Below are 17292 nucleotides of genomic sequence, written 5' to 3' on the forward strand. Positions count from 1 at the left end.
CGTCACGTCGAGTCTGGAAAGCCGCTCGAGACAACGGTAGAACAGGTGGGGTTTTACCACGGTCTAACTAGATAAACTTCACCACGTTATTCATTTATTCGAACTCAGACAGTTCATTTTACATGTATATATAAAGATATAAATATACGTTATATCTATATATTAAATATCTGTGGTTTTAAGGTATAAACGACCGTTTGAGTTCCCGTGCCACACTTTTATTAGTGTGCTACTATAAGAAATGTGAGCGCAGGTGTGCCGTTTAATGCACCAGCCCTCATCTAAAGACAGCTTCACAATACTTGCGTTTAAGCATGAAATGCAGTTTCCCAGCCTTCTGCGCGCTTGCGCAAGCATCTAGGACTCATATCAAGGAGCTGAGGTGGCTTCTTCTAAGTCTGAAGAAGAATTCCCTTTTCTGCACAAAACACGTAATCAAAGTTTGTTTTTTTTTTTTTTTTTTAAACCATTTATGCAGATTTTGTTTAAAATTCACTGCAGCAGGACTTTTACACTCTTGGTGTTGCTTTATTTAAGAGCATGTACTCATATTTAGGTTTTGACCCTTACCTTTCGTCAGTCAGAGGAAGAGGAGTGACTCAAAGTTTTATAACGCTCAGATAAGTTTTCTACCCAACCACTCACTTTCTAACGTATTCATGTGGACGCCCCCTACTCAGGTATGACTGAGTGGCTAATCATGGTGGCGAAGAATGAGAGACAAGTTCAAGAAACAGATTTTTGTTTTATATTTGAAAAAGAATCTATGAACATAATGAAAAAACAAAAAACAAACAAACAGTGTGCCTGAACATCCAGACAATCGAAATCCAAAAATACATTTTCTTAGGAAATATTAATTATGTACAAAAAAAACAAAACAAAAAAAAACAAACCATAAAAATCAATATTTTAGTTTAGGCTTCCAACAGTGTGAGCCACATTTTTAAACATTTTATTAATAAAATAAAACTTTTAAATATCTTCATCAGATGAGGCAGTTGTTTTTTTTCTTCTTACATTGTAATCAAACCAGATTCCAAAACAACTTAATCTGTTTTGCATCTGCATGCAGCAACAACTGTACACACCCAAACCCCCCCCAACCCCCAAGTATTGAACTTTTATTTTAAGAAAAAAAAAAAATATTATGATTCAAAGTTTAAGCACGGCAACCCTGCAGGTGTGCGAGTCTCTGCTTTAACTGTTCGCTTCTCCTCCTCAGCTGCTCTTTCAGAGAGAGGAGTTTCTGTTCGTCCGACTGCATGCTATAGATGCACTCCGTGGCCTTCTTCAGGATCACCACCTTGGCCGCCTTCTCGTTGTTGGCCACCTCGGGGATCTCGTCCCGCAGAGCGAAGAAGCTCAGCTTCAGCTCGTTCCTCCTTTGGCGCTCCAGCACGTTATGAGTCCTTCTCTTGTCGTAGTCCTCCGTGTCCGACGTTCGCGGGCTGGAACACTTGCGGTTGCTGCTGATCTGTTTGAGGACCCTGCTGTGGCTGTGGCTGCTGGCACCTCCACCGCTGCTCTCCAGCTTCAGCCTCTTGACAGCAGGCTGCTCGTGCCTCATGGATGGATGGGCGGCGTAATTATGCTGGTGGGTGGAGACGTGGCACCTCTTCAGCACGAGTGGGCTGGGGTGCCTGGTCTCCAGCGGGCTGGAGTCGCACCGTTTCACCACCTGCCTCTTTTCCACAGTGACCACGTCGATATACTCCTCTTCCTCCTGTTCGTCCTCTTCCTCCTCCTCCTCCTCCTCATCATCATCATCGCCTTCATCCTCTTCCTCTGCAAGAGAGCAAAAACACAGTCACACACTCTGCTGCCACACCGGGGTTGTAATCCTCCTCTAAAAGCATCTCTGCAGTCCATTCAGGCTTTCCCTCTCTTCCACATCAGTTGATTGCTTAACATGCAGCCATTCCCTCCAGCTAATCTCACAGCAGTCTACTGCATGACATGGGGTGGAAGTGGCAGCAGGATCCACCTTCCTGCCTGCAATTCGTGTGAAGGAAAAGCAAGAATGTGCCGCATTTCAGTCATAATGTCATGCATGTCCCCGCCAACAGAAAGAAAATCCCTAATTGCACTGAGGGGTGTGCCTCCCCAGGCAAAATATACACACACATAAATAAATGAATAAGAGCTCACCTGAATCGCTACAACTGCTGCTGCTCCCGCTGCTGTTGGGCGGCGTGTCCAGTCCCAAATCCTTGCTAGGCGGGGTCCCTGCGCTCTGCTTGGGCGTCTCGGCTACGGGATACGGGAAAACCACCGAGGGGTCGATGCACTCCGACGCAGACGTGTTCAGGTCTTGCAGGTAGCTGCTGTTCAGCTTCCACGCAGGAAGAGCCGCAGTAGCGGCGGCGGCAGCCGCGGGGCCGGCGGGCTCTGCGCCGTCACCGACCGCAGACTCCTTCCGGGCGGCGTGCAGGGTGGCGAGCCGCTCGGACACCACCTTCTTCAGCTTGGCGGCGGCGGAAAAGCCGCTCCACATGCAGTCCTGGATGATGATGTTCTTGAGGAAGTTCTGGGAGTAATCGGAGTCGCAGATGATGCTCTGGTTGACCACGTCATCCCCGAGGAACTCGGTCACCATCTCCAGCTGATCCGCGATGGAAAGGTCGAGGCTGGACAGGGACGGCCGGCGGCTCGGGGAGAGGGGAGGGGTCGGCAGCAGTTCAAATTTCTTCCAGATGTCTTCGCTGGGTGCCGGAGGCTGGAACTGCTGAGGGTAGAAATCCTCCTCCTCGTCGTCGTAGTAGAAATAGGGCTGCAGGTAGTCGTAGTCGTAGTTCTTACTCGCCAAACTTGGATTCCGCGGCATGGTGCGTTTGGTTCGTCTCTCCTCACGGCGAGGCTGGCGAAAACAGAACGGAGCGATTAGTCGATTCACAGCAGAGAGCAGAGAGCGTGACCCTGCCCGCAACACCGAGTGTAAGCAACCGCTTTCATGGTCAACTCCCTCCAAAAAAAAAAAAAAAAAAAAAAAAAAAAAAAAAAAAAAAAAAAAAGACAACATCGACCCCCCCCCCCCCCCCCCTCTCCTCTCTTTCTCTCTCTCTCTCTGTGCACGCCTTGCATGCATGCATGCACCACTGCTGCAGGTGCTTAACCGGGATTGTAATTTAAATAATGCAAGAGACGGAGTGAGGAAAAAAATTTAATAAATCACACTTTCACTGAACTGTTCCAGTCATCACACTCATACCGAAGCTCCACAAACCCACTCCCCACCCTTACCTTTCAGATTTTCAACTGTAGGCGAAAGACGGGAGCAAAAAAAAGAGAGCCGAGTGGCGCAAAAAGAGAAAAAGAGGAGGAAAATATTAAAAAACGAGGGAGCAGCAAAGTTATTCCAGTGCGGCAGTGACAGTAAATCCTTCCACAGAGGCGGTGCGGCGGCTGTCTATCAGCCTGCGAGTGAAGCATGCATGTGAAGTTAAAAGGCTGCAGAGGCGAGCCGGCAAGAGCGACGCGCACTCTGTCATCAGCACCGTCAGAATCGCAGCTGAGAGTTGAGCACAGCTCGATAAACTGAGCCGCATCTCGCACTCTCTCTTCTGTATCCATCCGCCGGGCGTTTCAGTGAAACTCTAAACCCACTACAACACAACACACAGCACACCCCCGATATCAGCCTCTGCCCATCAGCGCAATTATTCAGCCGTTTGCGTCACGTAAGAATCGCGTGCGTCCAAAGTACACCGTGGATGCATCTTTGCATATTTTCTGCCCTCTTTCTCTGAGATGGGTCTATTTTTTTGCAAGTGGGAGGGGTCAGAGTGGAGTAGAGTAGTGCTTTCATTGACTGCATGGAGAAAATACTAATGCATGTAGTAGTGGCAGATAATTGGGCTGAGTTATTTTACTACTACTGCGCCAGAAATACACGCAAACACTGAGCGTCACGGCGCACACACGGCAATCCCTAAATAATCAGTCCGCAGATTCGGATTACGGCTTTACACTATATTATGTTGTTAACAAAACAAAACAAAAAACAATACATAACAGCAGGAATGCTTTTTTAACTGTAAATGTGCAAAAGATGTGTAAAAATGCGGCAAGTACCGCGTACTTTTGCTTAGTTTGTGCTTTTTGGTTTCTCAATAAACCAAAGCAGCTGAAGACAGCTCTTGCAGGTGCAGCAAGAGCTGCAGAGACTGACAGCTCTGAACCGGTTCAAACAGCTGATTACAACAAGGACACGGTAAAGAATTAAAATCTTGGAGTTCGAGTTAATACAAACCCACACGCACGCACACAGACTCACAGAGGAAAAAGTCCAATACAAATCCTGCGGACTGCGTGATGCAGCGCTGAGTTTGGACAGATTGGCACCAATTAACTAGAGGAAGGAAGCAATTAAAGGAATCAGATGGATGGATCTATCCTGCTGTAACAGGAGCTGTGGATGGCGATTAACGGACTTAGAGCGCCCTCTGCTGTTTAAAGCGTTGCAGGAGCTGACAGCAGCTAGGTGGGTGGAGGGTTACAGATTGAGACAGGTGACCACAAACCTCACAAATCCTGCAATCATGCGTGAACTAAGATTTTTTTTTTTTTAATTAATTGAAAGGGAAAAAAAACAGGGTCGCGTGAGTTAAACTATAAAAGGGTCAGGGACAAAATAGCCCAATTCAGTGGGTTGGTGCAGATCTTTATTGGGGTTAGTGGGTCACTTCATTAAAAAAATAGAGTCGTGGAGAAGCAGTAAATGGCACATTTAATTAGCAATGCATTGAGTTTGGCGAAGTCAGTTGCAATTTGATATTTAATGGCAACACCAGCTCCTGCCGTTGTGACGAAGTTAATTGGTTTAAAATGCTCAGTGGGCTTTTCCCCCTCTTTCTCTCTTAGTATTGTCAGACATCCTGCTAAACAAATCTCTAAAGCAATGAGTTAGACTCAAGCAGAGTGTGGATTTCATCCCGCATGACAGATATTAACAAGCATTTTAAAACACGAGGCTGTGCACACAAGCAGCAATTATAGGAAACGACAAAAGCATAAACGGTGAAGGTGTTTTGTGCTTGAAAATACAATAATTTTAAAACACTGTTGCATTTTGCTTTGATTTAAACTGGGCTGAAACAGCTAACGTCTTGCAGTAGATGTGATTACCTACACATTTACTGCACTTCTCTGTTTCTTTTTTATTACAAAAAAATGAAGCGTAGTATGTCTCCCCTTTTATACATGATGAAGAAATGCTGCTACAGTAAATGAAAGAAATCTGTCAGTGTGAATAAATAAATGTGCAAATTTACAAAAAAAGTTGTTGTAGTCGTTGGAATTAAGTCATGTTTCTGTAAAAAAAATTAAAAAAAAGACATTTACAGGAACTTTTCTATGTGTTTTTTTTTGTTTTGTTTATCTATTAGTCTGATGTAGTGAATGGAAGTGAAAAAGCTGTAAAAGTTATGAAAATGCAGTAAAAAGTCTCATCATAACGTCTTCCATCACATTTTCCAAAACCGTCCAATGGGCCGGATTGGAGTCTCTGCTGGGCTGATTCCGGTCCCCAGGCCTTATATTTGACACCCCTGCTTTAAATGATAACTCTAAAAACTCCAAGGTCGCAGCTCTTGATGCTCATGTGACCCAGTTAATGGAGATCTCATTAAATTGAATTAAACGGTGCAATTTGCAGTTTTTAAAAACATACTTTCATCAATCCAGGACAGCAGCTCTGAGTGTGTTACTGCTGGAAACGGCCCATTTACTCTTTTTTAAACGCTTCTTATATAACACAGTCCTGTTGATTATAACATAAAAGGCCTCTTTAATGAAAACGATCTGTGATTATGTGTTTAGTGACATCATCACTGCAGCTTTTTCCCCTTCATTACAAATTATTTTCAGTTTTTTTTTAATCAGGCCGTGGAGCTGAAACGTCTGGACTGAATTCTGAGCCTTTCATTTTGATCTCAGTTACACTTAACTAATTAAACACATCGCCACGGACGCTGTGTCACTGTGAGGCCTTACATTTAAATGAATCGCGCAGATAACCCCGCAGCATCACTTACACAAGTATACTTTTTCCTTTTTCATTAAATAATGCAAAAGAAACCACATAAGTAAAGAAAAAGGAGACAAGAGGAGGGGGAAAGCAAAGAAAATCCCCAAGTTGAAACTACACCCTCCGTCCTTCCCTTCGTACTCATTCCTTCACCCGTTCTCTCACGCCTCTCCTTTCCCCGCTGTGGGATGCTTGTGGAGGATAGCGATCATAACCACCAGGTTCAGGCGTTATGGTCGTGGCGTTTATCGGCTCCGGATGTTTCTTGTGTTACCGTGTTTGAGAGCGCCTGCATGGAGACACAGAGGGAAGCTTTGAGAGCGGCTGGAATGGTTTCCTGTGATAACTGAAAGCTCAGGAGAGGTTTTGATTGTGTGTGTGTGTGCGTGTGTGTGTTTTCTTTCTGGTAAACTTCCTCCATGGACTCTGATTGACATGGAATAACCTGCAGAGGATCTAGACAGCGAGGGCAGAGAATCCAATCTAGTTTGGCTTTGATAAACTGATAAATAGACTCAAACATCTGGCACAGGTTTTCCTCCTAGGAGCACAGCAGTGTGTTCAGTATATAAAAAAAAAGCCAAAGCAGGTAGTCACATTGCTTTAAGCTGACATGATTAAGTTCAGCTTAAACACAAATGATGATTATGTAGAAGGTTATGTTCAACTGAAAATGTTTAAATTCACCTTATATCATTCTTTTTAATATCCTTTTCTAAACCTGAATATCAGGTTTAAATATTAAGCTCTTAAATCAGACACATAACTAAAATGGTAAATAGACCGATTCTCAAATAGCGTTTTTCTGCTCTACCTCAATTCTGTCTATGCAACTTTCTTCTATGCTTAACTACTGCATGTCTAACATTCACACAAAACCACCAACCACCATCCTTCCCATTAGTAGATGACCTGCTCTACCTTCTGAGCTACACCTGAATCCCTTCAAACTAGCACAACTGGCAAGAACCTGCAACACAAGCGTTGCGTGTTTCAAATAACCAAAAAAGGTTGTCTGCCTAAGGGAAATTATTCTTACCTATAGCTTACTCCAGCACTTCAAGTCATTTGCAGTCATACTACCACTCTGCTACTTTAAGTACAAAAACAATGCCTGATGGTTCTTGTTTATTATACCAATAAATGCTACGCTTACAGCAATGCCGCTTAATGCTTTCTCATTCATATCACATCAAAATCCTACCAACAGTAACATGACCAAGGGCAGGGGCGGATCTAGAGAAATTTTATGAGGATGGCAGAGAAATCAAATGTTGTGGCAAAATCAAAGCCTTTTTTTTCCAAACACATATGCAGGTGGTTACATATGGTTAAAATGATTCAAATGCTGTAAGTATACATGCTTTTCATATAAATATAGTCTATAACTTAATTATTTTCTGTAGCCCACATAATTAAACATGTTAGTTTCACATAAAATCCACATAAAACATGTGAATTTTGATTTTATGTACTCTATAGCCTGTATAATAAATAACTATGTAGCCCAATAAGTACAAAATCCAGAAAGCTACACAAAATGGGGCGGTGTCGTTCGAAATGTGCTCTGGCACAATCATAGGCATGGCTTGCTGCTGAAAACAAGAAAAAAGCCAGTCCTGCTATGGGCTGAACCATTTGTTAATGGTGGAGGGGGGGAACACTATGCAATAAATTCATTTGTAGAATTTATATTCACTGTTAACTGCAACTGCACTCAAAGTGTTAATGGTATCTTATTTTAATAAACAACACTGTCATATGCAAAACTAGGGTGACACTTGGGGTGGCAAGAGATCATTTTAGGGTGGCACATGCCACCCCATGCCACCCTTCTAGATCCGCCCCTGACCAAGGGGTTTTATTGACACCGTGTGAATTAAGCTAGCAGTAACTCATTTATAAACTCCATCAAAGTATACAGAGAAAAACATAGAAACTGATAAACTACTTCATCATCTCCAGCTGTAAAAGGTTGATATATAAAAATCGCTTTTCCCCAAAAAGAGTCTGAATTTGAGGATGGAAGGTCCGCACAGGTCAAGCCCTAGTTTTTTGAAAGTGAGGTGGTTATGTTAATTTGAGTCTGGAGAGTCTATTTTGTAGCCTTAACCATCTACTATTACTTTAATACTAAGAAATCTGCTTATTTTTAGTATAAAAAACTAATAAGTTATTGTAATGTCACCATAAAAAATAGATGTGATGTAAACAACATCAGCCCATTTTGAGCTTAAGTGGACTAAACTGGTCAAACTGGTGACTATAACTTTAAGTGGCTTAAGGACAATAATGCATCTCAGTTTTTCTACGTTTCAAAGAAACTAAACTTAAGGAAATCAAGCCATAACATTGCTCTTTAATTATTATCATCCTCCCTGTGCCTGCACGGTTTGTCTCCAGCTTGCTCCCACAGACCAAACACATGCACATCATGGTGACTGGCCATAGGTGTGGATGTGGGCCTAAATGCTTGCGTGTCTCTCTGTGTCTGTCTGGTTTTTGATTTATTTGAAAATCAACAAATCAATAATGTATTATTATTGGGGTTTTTAAATCTAGAGTGAAATGGGAGTCAGATTTGAACATAGCAATTGATGAAAATCTCTGGTCAGATTTATCCTGTGATAGTTTGTTACCTCACTTCACAGATATTACATAAATCCAAACCTAAATTCTCAGGTATGCACTTTAGGTTCGGAATAAATATTGGTTCTTTTGTACACTGTACCTGTCTTTGTATAAACGTGGGCTTCTTGGGGTATCATCTCTGCAATATAATGGCTAATATCAGGGGAATCACTGCCTTTAGATACTGAATTGTGTTTACTAGTAAATCAGACAAACATCTGTGAATCTGTGAGCAAACATCAAGCAGAATTTATAGAGGTCGCCTTAAGCCAGGAAATACACTGCAACAACACAGAAGTTGTATTCCTTTAGAAAAAAATCACAAAGTTCTCCCCAATAAAACAACAAATAAAAGATATCACAACAGTGTAAAGCAGAATGCTACTTAAACAACAATTTAATTTAACGCTTGTCTATAAAAATGTCTTCAGCTGCTTTTTACAAGAGTCACTGGTGTCTTTACAGTGTGGAGACCGTGGAAGAGATGTCCACAAACCCAATCCCCACGGGTTTTAAAGGTACGACCTTAGACGGCGTTACCTGATCTTAAAAATCTTAATAGTTTAATAAATATAACAAAAAATAGAATAGCATTAGTTGGCATTAAGTGGCTCTCTATAAAACAGTGGTGGACAGTGCAGTAAGGTATCATAATGCGTGTTCACATGTTGGGAGAGTGCAGGGCTGACATACAAGATGATTCTGTGTCGCATTATAGAGTTACTGCATGAGGTATGAGAGCTTTCCTCTATCTGTCCTCGTATCTGTTAGACAAGGTGCTTTCTGGTGACCTGTCCGGTAAGTGGGACAGAGTTTGGTCAGGATTATCCATGATGGATGACAGTTTGTTCAGTAACCTCGTCTCCACCACATCTCCAGAAGTGCCCGGTGTGCAGCCAATCACAGAGCCAGCCTCCCTGATGAATTTATTCAGTCCGATGCTGCCCTCCCAGAGATTTCTCTTATTTAATGATTTCTCTTTTATGTACACAGAGTGAAAAAATGTGCTTCTTCAATTCTTCCAGTGGCCAGGTTATTTATTTATTCATCTATCTGGTTTTATTTTATCCATTGTATCAGAGTTAGCGTAAAGCTAACTTGCACCTACAGTCCCTTGGGAGGTTACATGCAAAAGATCACAAAAATAACACATGGAAAGTAAATGACAGAACATCCGCACGCCCATAAACCTCGAACAACAAAAAACAGGCATCGATGTTTACGAGTCTGTGAGTCTTTCAGCAAATATTTCAGTCTGTTTATAAAGCTGGGGAGCCCTGGGTCTATTAGATATACAGTCTAGTATAATAAGTGGAGGTGTCTGCAGCTCAGGCGTTAGCCACAGACACCTCATTTACTCTAACTGTTGAATTAATCGTGAGAACTGGTGTCCTTCTTTTGACCCACATCCTGCTCTTCTGGGCTTACCTCATTTCTGATCTGCTCACTCTCACGTGCAGCGCATGCAGCAGAGGGGGCGATGCTGACATCTGCTTGTGGAGTTTAAGCTTTGGTGGAAACTTGGAGCATTTCCTTTAGTATAAACCTTCATCTGGACTTCACTTCACTTGCCTACATTTTACAGTTTTGCTTACATGATTCATGATGAAAATCAATAAAATTTTTAATACAGCTAGCTCAGTTCAAAATGCTGGAACAATAAATGGTTGTAAAAGTTAATGAATGCAACTTGTTCATTATCCATCCATCTTCTTCCACTTATCCAATTTGGGATCACACAGACTGGAGCTTATTCCAGGCAGGCCATCAGTCTACTGCAGAGCTAACACAGAAAGCCATTCACACCTACGTACAATTTAAGGTCACTGAATACTTGGTGTGTTTAACATTGGCTGTGAAGACAGAGTATAAAATGTCCACAATGTGGATCTAACAGCAGTTCTGTTTCCTCTTTTATATGTTTTATATCTTGGGGTTGTGTGACGTAGTGTAATACAGAAAAGTCATCGTCACTTTGCAGGAAACCAAAAATGCTGTATTCTACACAAAGGAAAATCCACAGATGTGAAACACCGATGGAGTCTGATCGGCGCTACGCATAAAACTGCACTAAGAGATTTAAAAAGAGACGGGCTGACACAAATAACTGGAGAAACCCAACAGCAGACGCGCTGATAAATCCAGCGCGTTTCTCTTCTCATGCAGCCGGGCTGCCATTCAGCATGATGATTCAGAACGAGGCGGGAAATCGATATCCGTGCAGCTTAGCTGGTGAGAGCAGGTTGCCAGCCAAGCAGTCAACAATGAGTTGACAGCAGATGTGTCAGACAGCTAGAGAGCTAATTGTGTCATCAATTATTAACAGTGACAGCGGATGGTTATTGACGTAGCCTGCAAGAGCTAAACCACAGTGTTTTTGTGGCTTATTTATTGTTTCTTTCTTTTGCACTGGAAAAAATGATGACCCAAACTCCTGACTTCAGGCTAACTTATTTGTAACCAGAAGGTTGATTTGTTGTGCAGGTAGGTGAGCCATCATTCCTCACATGGACATTTTCAAAACAAACCCAGACAACAGATGAATACAAAGTAACCGAGAAGCAAATAAATAATACATAAATCATACCACCATGTAGGATGTCAGTGTGTTTATCTGAGGGATTTTTATACATCCTGGTTCTGCTGAAGGTTTCTTCCTGTTAAAAGGGAGTTTTTCCTTCCCACTGTCACCAAAGTGCTTGATCGTAGGGGGACATGTGATTGTTGGGGTTTTCTCTGTGTTATTGTACACCCTTTACCTTACAATATAAAGCACCTTTGAGGCGATTGTTGTTGGGATTTGGTGTTATATAATTAAAATAGTGCTGTCAGCATTAACCTCGTTAAAAAGACATTACCGCCATAACCGCATTAACGCAGCAAATCTCCGTTAGTTAGTTAACGCCTCTCATCGAAGAGGCTTCTTCAGTTCTAAAACCAAAAGGTGAAGAGTCCCTTCTCAGGCGCCTCCACCCTCCACGTACATTGAGGTCACCTGACAGGATGAGGCAAGGTATCACAGTGGTTTCACTAGAAACCTCTGGCGGTAATGACCCACGCCTTTCTCTACATGTTGGCTCCCACTAGAGGTTAAATATCTGGGACTCTCAACCTTTTGGTTTTAGAACTGAGGAAGCCTCTTGGGGTGAGGCAACTACACAAAACTTAAAGAAGTCCAGTTGCTTTCTTTCCAAGCTCCTTAGACTCCTGCTAAATAATCTAAAATCAAAACTGCTGCCAGAGTGCAGCGTTCTTTAATTATAGTGAGTGAAACACTAGTGAGCATTCATGACTGCTCACTCTCTTGTCTGATGAACAAGACTGGCGCAATCAGATGGCGCCTGAAACCACATTGTGCAAGTTGCACCTCAGTAACATTCTTGCAAGTCATTGCAGCAGCTTTAGCTTTGTTATGTGATAGGATTTATAAAAGCATGACATTTTCTACAGCTATAAAGGTCTGAATAATGCAAGCTTCCCTGCTCTTTGCACTTTATGGCTTTTTTACCTCTAGGCAAGGTGGATGCAGCATACATGACAATGGGTCATTTCTGCATTTCAATGAATGCGCAACCTTTAGTGAAAACTGGGTCTGCTAGCTTGACAAAATTCCTCCTATGGAGCTTTAACTTCTTCTCTGGAAGGAGGTGAAGTTGTTGTTCATGTGGGTGGTGAATAAAGGTGTGATAAAGATCCCAGCTATCAAATTTTGCTTGTTTGGTTTAGTTTTCACATGCACACAAAAAGTCAGAAGGTGATGAACTGCAAGAAAGATTAAAGGCATGTAAACACAGGGGAGGAGGAAGAGAGAGGTGAGTGATGAACCTTTATTTTCCAGTAGGTTGTGTCTGTGAGTGATTGAGAGAGCTGACACTGTTTGCCCATTTCTCAGTTATCTTTGTCAAACATGTAGTTCCCCTCTGTGTATTTCAGTGCATGACTAACATGCAGTGACGTTAATGCCTGCTGTACATTCAACAGCATTTTCATTTTTTCATACTAAATTTAAATATTTTGGTGAAGTTGGATGAAGCTCGGGTTTCCATTGCCTCGCTTAGACTTTATCGTAGATTTGAAGCTACATTTTTCATGCTGTATTCAGTACTGTGTAAAAGTCTTGAGCCACCCCTCTAAACCTCATTATATTTTGCTGCTATGAAGCCGGACTTTCTTGTTATTTTTTTTTTTTTAAGGTGGTCGTGAGAAATAGTTCTCCAGGCCCTCTTTTTTTTTTCGACATTGGCTCCTTTTTCACTCATTTTCAGTCCAGTCCTTGTACCGGACATTTTCTGAGCAATGTTTTTCTTGTTTCAAAGTTTCAAATTGAATCTTTAGGCACTAAAGTATTTCTTCACCAACAAGGTGATTCCCGAAAAGCTATTAGTTGAAAAACTATTCTAAAAACAACAACAACATTTGCGCTCATGTGTCTTTAAGTTTTAACAAAAGAGAGCAACACCAGTCTGTGTAACTTTTAATAAAGAATAACAAGCACAGAGTCATTTACAGAGACCTGCCACAGTTACAGAATCATAATCAGAACATCACATGCACAAGATAGCTCATGTAGTTAAGTATATCTTGCATCAAAAGATTATATGGAGACAAAATACGATACTATGGATCTTTCCATTCAGCCAGGTCAGCATTAGCATAGACAAGGGGACAATTTTACATGAAAAAATTGTCAAAATTGATGGAAATATGAAAGCAGAAAAATATAATCAAATTTGGATCCACCATCTGGAAAGCATCTGATTGGCAGTGGCTTCATTTTCCAGCATGACAATAATCCCGAACAGATAGTTGAACACTATCAGTCATGGACTGGCCTCCCCAGAGCCCAAACCTCAACACTGATGAATCAGTGTGGGATCACTTTGAGGGAGAACAGAATAAAAGGCAGCAAGCATCCAAAGAAGAGCTTTGAATGTCCTTCAAGAAACCTGGAGAACTATTCCTGAAGACTACTTAATGAAATGACAAGAAAGCTTATCTAAGTGAGTTCAGGCTGTGTTGAATAATATAGGTGGCCATAGCGAATCGCTGCACCCATTGCATATTTTCCTAGCAAATTACTAGGAAATAACAAGGTACAATAAGGTAGTTTAAACCCACTTATAGAGAGTTTAGCAAATTCAAAATAAGATATAAAGACTAAAATAAAAGATAATAATAATAAATAATAAAAGTTATTAAACTAATATATGCGAAACAATAGAATAAGTTGAGTTTGGGACCAAGACTTAAACAATTTTAGTCAAGTCAGTATTCAGAACTGTTCGTCTGCTCCAAATGTGGCCACTAGAGGGCGAACTTTAACTTTACCATCCATCGTCCATTCATTTACTCCTCTTCCTAACTGATCTAAGCTCATTAGGAGGTTAAAAACCAGACACATCGATTCAATGCACCACAACTGGGTATAAAGCTTTTTATAATGTTTGTTTTGACAAGTGCTATATAAATAAACTTTATCACCCTTATATGTACACCTGAGCTACCAAGCAACAGAATTAATGTCGCAGGAGGCACATAAATGTCAAAGGACTGTCTTCATGTCTATATCAGAGATCACATCAAAAGTCACCAAATTGTTCAGCAACAAACCACAGCCTGAACTAAATGAAACCAGGTCCAGTATTTTCATACACAGTAGTGTGCAAAAGTCTTGAGTCACCCATTATTTATTTATAGTTCATTTTCAGTGAGCCAGACTTTTAGTTCTCCAGCTTTCTGAAGATCCTTCAAAGGTTTTCTTCGGACAATGGTTGCTTTTTCACTCATTTTCAGCCCTTGTACTCGGCCAGTTTCACAGGAGTGTTTTTCTTGTTTGTAAAACCACTGCACACAGTCCTATGAATCATTCAAGCATAAAAAGAACCACCTAACTCAAGAGATGAACCAGTATTGTGTCAACACATAACAGGCAACTTAGGAAAGAACCTATTTATTGTGTATGTATGCATTGTCTCTTTGGGCACTTTGTTACTAACAGCCTGTCACAAAACACACAGTTTCTTCCAATTTCTTTAGTTGAATATATGGAAAAAATGAAAAAGAAAACACAGTTTGACAGGAATAAGTTAGTATTTGTGCACCAAGATGGTGATTCCCCAAAAGATATAAGTAAAAACTTGGCATATCTCCGCATGTAATGCAGTGGGTCCTTAAAAAGTTTGAGGAAACTAAACAAATGGAGGACAAGCGAAAAGGTGGCAGGCCTAATGAAAGACAGTATATGAAAGTTATGTCTTTTAGAAATTAGTATCTGGCCCTTTATTTGATTATTCTACTGTTCACCAAAGCCTCATCACAAATGGTCTCAATGGAAGAGCAATGACTCAATTAAAGTAAAAAAGGTCAAACGGCGAGTGTCTACGGCCATCTGTAAAACACAGTAGAGGCTCTGTCATGGTTTGGAGATCTGATCCAACACCAAGAATTATGAAAGCAAGAAAGTGCCATCAGATTTTGAACCACCATGCAAAACCATCTGGCAAACAGCTGGTTGACAACAGCTGCTAATCCAAAATACACTGCCAATACAGTGAAAGCATACCAAGATAGAAAAACATACAATGAGACACTATCAGTCACTGATTGACCTCTGCAGAGCCTGGACCTCGACATTATTGAAGCAGTGTGGGATCATGTTGACAGAGAACAGAATAAAAGGCAGCAAACATCCAAAAAGAAGAGCTTTGTATGCCCTTCAAGAAGCCTGGAGAACTATTCCTGAAGCCTACTTAAAGAAATGACAAGAAAGCTTGACTAAGAGAGTTCAGGCTGTGTTGGAGAATAAAGGTGGACAAACAAAATATTGACTTTCACGCACCTTAAAATGGTAAAAACTCTGTTTTTCTTATCTTACATACTGTACTTCCATGTGTGTTTGCACGGTTCAATAAATTGCTGCACCTAGAGTTTATCACAGTACTATAGAGTTATTAATCAGAGTATGGTTGCCCAGTCAAATCTCTTAACTTGACCAGCCCCTCCCCCACTATCCCTGTGCGGTCATGCACCTTGTTGAGCAGAGTTTAGTGTGGGAGAAGTGGTTGATAAAGGTGGACAAACAAAAGTGAAAATGTGGAGCTGAAACGCTGAGAGAGAAATAGAACAAGAAACTAGAAATAGATTCAGCATAATGTGTCAAATGAATCATCGTCTTAGCTGCTGCGCTGTTAACAGTAATACCAGGAACAGCTAATATAAAGCCCTGGTAGTCACAAAAGGGTGTTGTTGCTAGCTAGTTAATATTGTTTTTTCTTTTTGACTGATCATGGTGGGCCACCTGGACCAAAAATGCCTGGGCCGATTTTTTTGTCTCAGTCCAGGCCTGGTTGCAGCATTCACAAAGTAACACTCAAACACATTCTCAGACTTACCTGGTGACCACTCTGTCCTTTGTTATCCCACCCACTTATTGAGTCAGAGTACAAAGTTGGGAATACATTTCTTTACTGTTTTATAAAAAAAAAAGCCACAGATTTGTTTTACCATCATGAAGAATCACGTGGACAGAACTGGACGTAATGACATAATCCAAATACAAAGTGCACTTGCAGATATGAGCAAACATCTGACTCTAGTTACGGCTGCATGGGAATGGCATGTCTGCTTGTAAATGGCTGTGTCAACTCTTAGAACCACCGCAGAGCCTCCCTCAGGCACCAATCAAAGGCACAAACAACTTTTGTGTTCTTTGACTGAGGATTACTCAGGCAGGGCTTCAGTCACGAGTCTTGACATTACAGGTTAAACAAAGTAAGCAAGAAAACGGAGGAATTTGCAAAGACAATGAGAGCAAGTCTAATTAACTATGATTGAAAACCTTAAACCAGGGGTCCTCAATCTCAGTCCACGAGGGCCGGTGTGCCTGCAGGTTTTAGATCTCACCCTGGGTCAACACACCTGAATCACATGATTAGCTCATTACCAGGCCTCTGGAGAACTTCAAGACATGTTGAGAAGGTAATTTATCCATTTAAATCAGCTGTGATGGATCAAGGACACATCTAAAACCTGCAGGGACACTGGCCCTCGTGGACTGAGATTGGGGACCCCTGCCTTAAACCAAAGCTAGTGAGGTGACCTCAAGGTTTGGTTCTGTTTCCATGCTGAAAAAAAAGCATCACATCACACAGGCCTGTTCCATTTAACTGTATATGTCCTTATCACAGGTTTTCTCAGTTAATTAAAGGACTGATTATAGTGAAGCTGACTCTGTTAATATTAATACTCTGTTAATGTTAATATTAATAATTAATACTAAGACGCTGCATGTAAATAAAAAGTAACCACATTTGACAGCTTAATATGGAGTAATATATTAATATGATAAAATGAAATGCCTCCCCCTTATCAGGAGCCTTTACTTTTAAAGTGATTGCAGAGACTGTCTGCCCTGTGTTTTTGTCACTGTCACCAAACCGTACATCATAGCACCTCTCACTATTGGATTAGGTTTAAGAAGAAAGATCACATATCTGTGTGAACCACCAAAGCCTCCTGAAGAGTCAGCTGAATGGGAAGAACAAGCCCTGTCGGTGATTAGATGCCCTGCTGGGATAATAACCTGGCCAAACGAGGAGATAGAAGCCACTGACATCAAGACAAGGAAGCTCCTG

The 17292-nt window shown here is 41.4% G+C and overlaps 1 protein-coding gene across 2 annotated transcripts; it reads right to left on the reverse strand.

The window, feature by feature from the left end:
- Positions 1 to 725: 725 nt before the first annotated feature.
- myca (MYC proto-oncogene, bHLH transcription factor a) lies at positions 726 to 4414 on the reverse strand. 2 transcript variants are annotated; one of them, XM_003439244.5, is made up of 3 exons: positions 4277 to 4414; positions 2152 to 2860; positions 726 to 1788 (listed from the first exon to the last, which is right to left on the reverse strand). In XM_003439244.5, the coding sequence occupies exons 2-3, from the start codon at positions 2825 to 2827 to the stop codon at positions 1163 to 1165; spliced, it is 1302 nt and encodes a 433-aa protein (XP_003439292.1). In that variant the 5' UTR covers positions 2828 to 2860; positions 4277 to 4414; the 3' UTR covers positions 726 to 1162. The 2 variants fall into 2 exon arrangements, with proteins under 2 accessions (XP_003439292.1, XP_005449040.1); XM_005448983.4 differs by lacking the exon at positions 4277 to 4414 and adding an exon at positions 3244 to 3578.
- Positions 4415 to 17292: the final 12878 nt, after the last annotated feature.

This window comes from Oreochromis niloticus, linkage group LG9 (assembly GCF_001858045.2).
Source record: "Oreochromis niloticus isolate F11D_XX linkage group LG9, O_niloticus_UMD_NMBU, whole genome shotgun sequence".
NCBI classification, from domain to species: Eukaryota; Metazoa; Chordata; class Actinopteri; order Cichliformes; family Cichlidae; genus Oreochromis; species Oreochromis niloticus.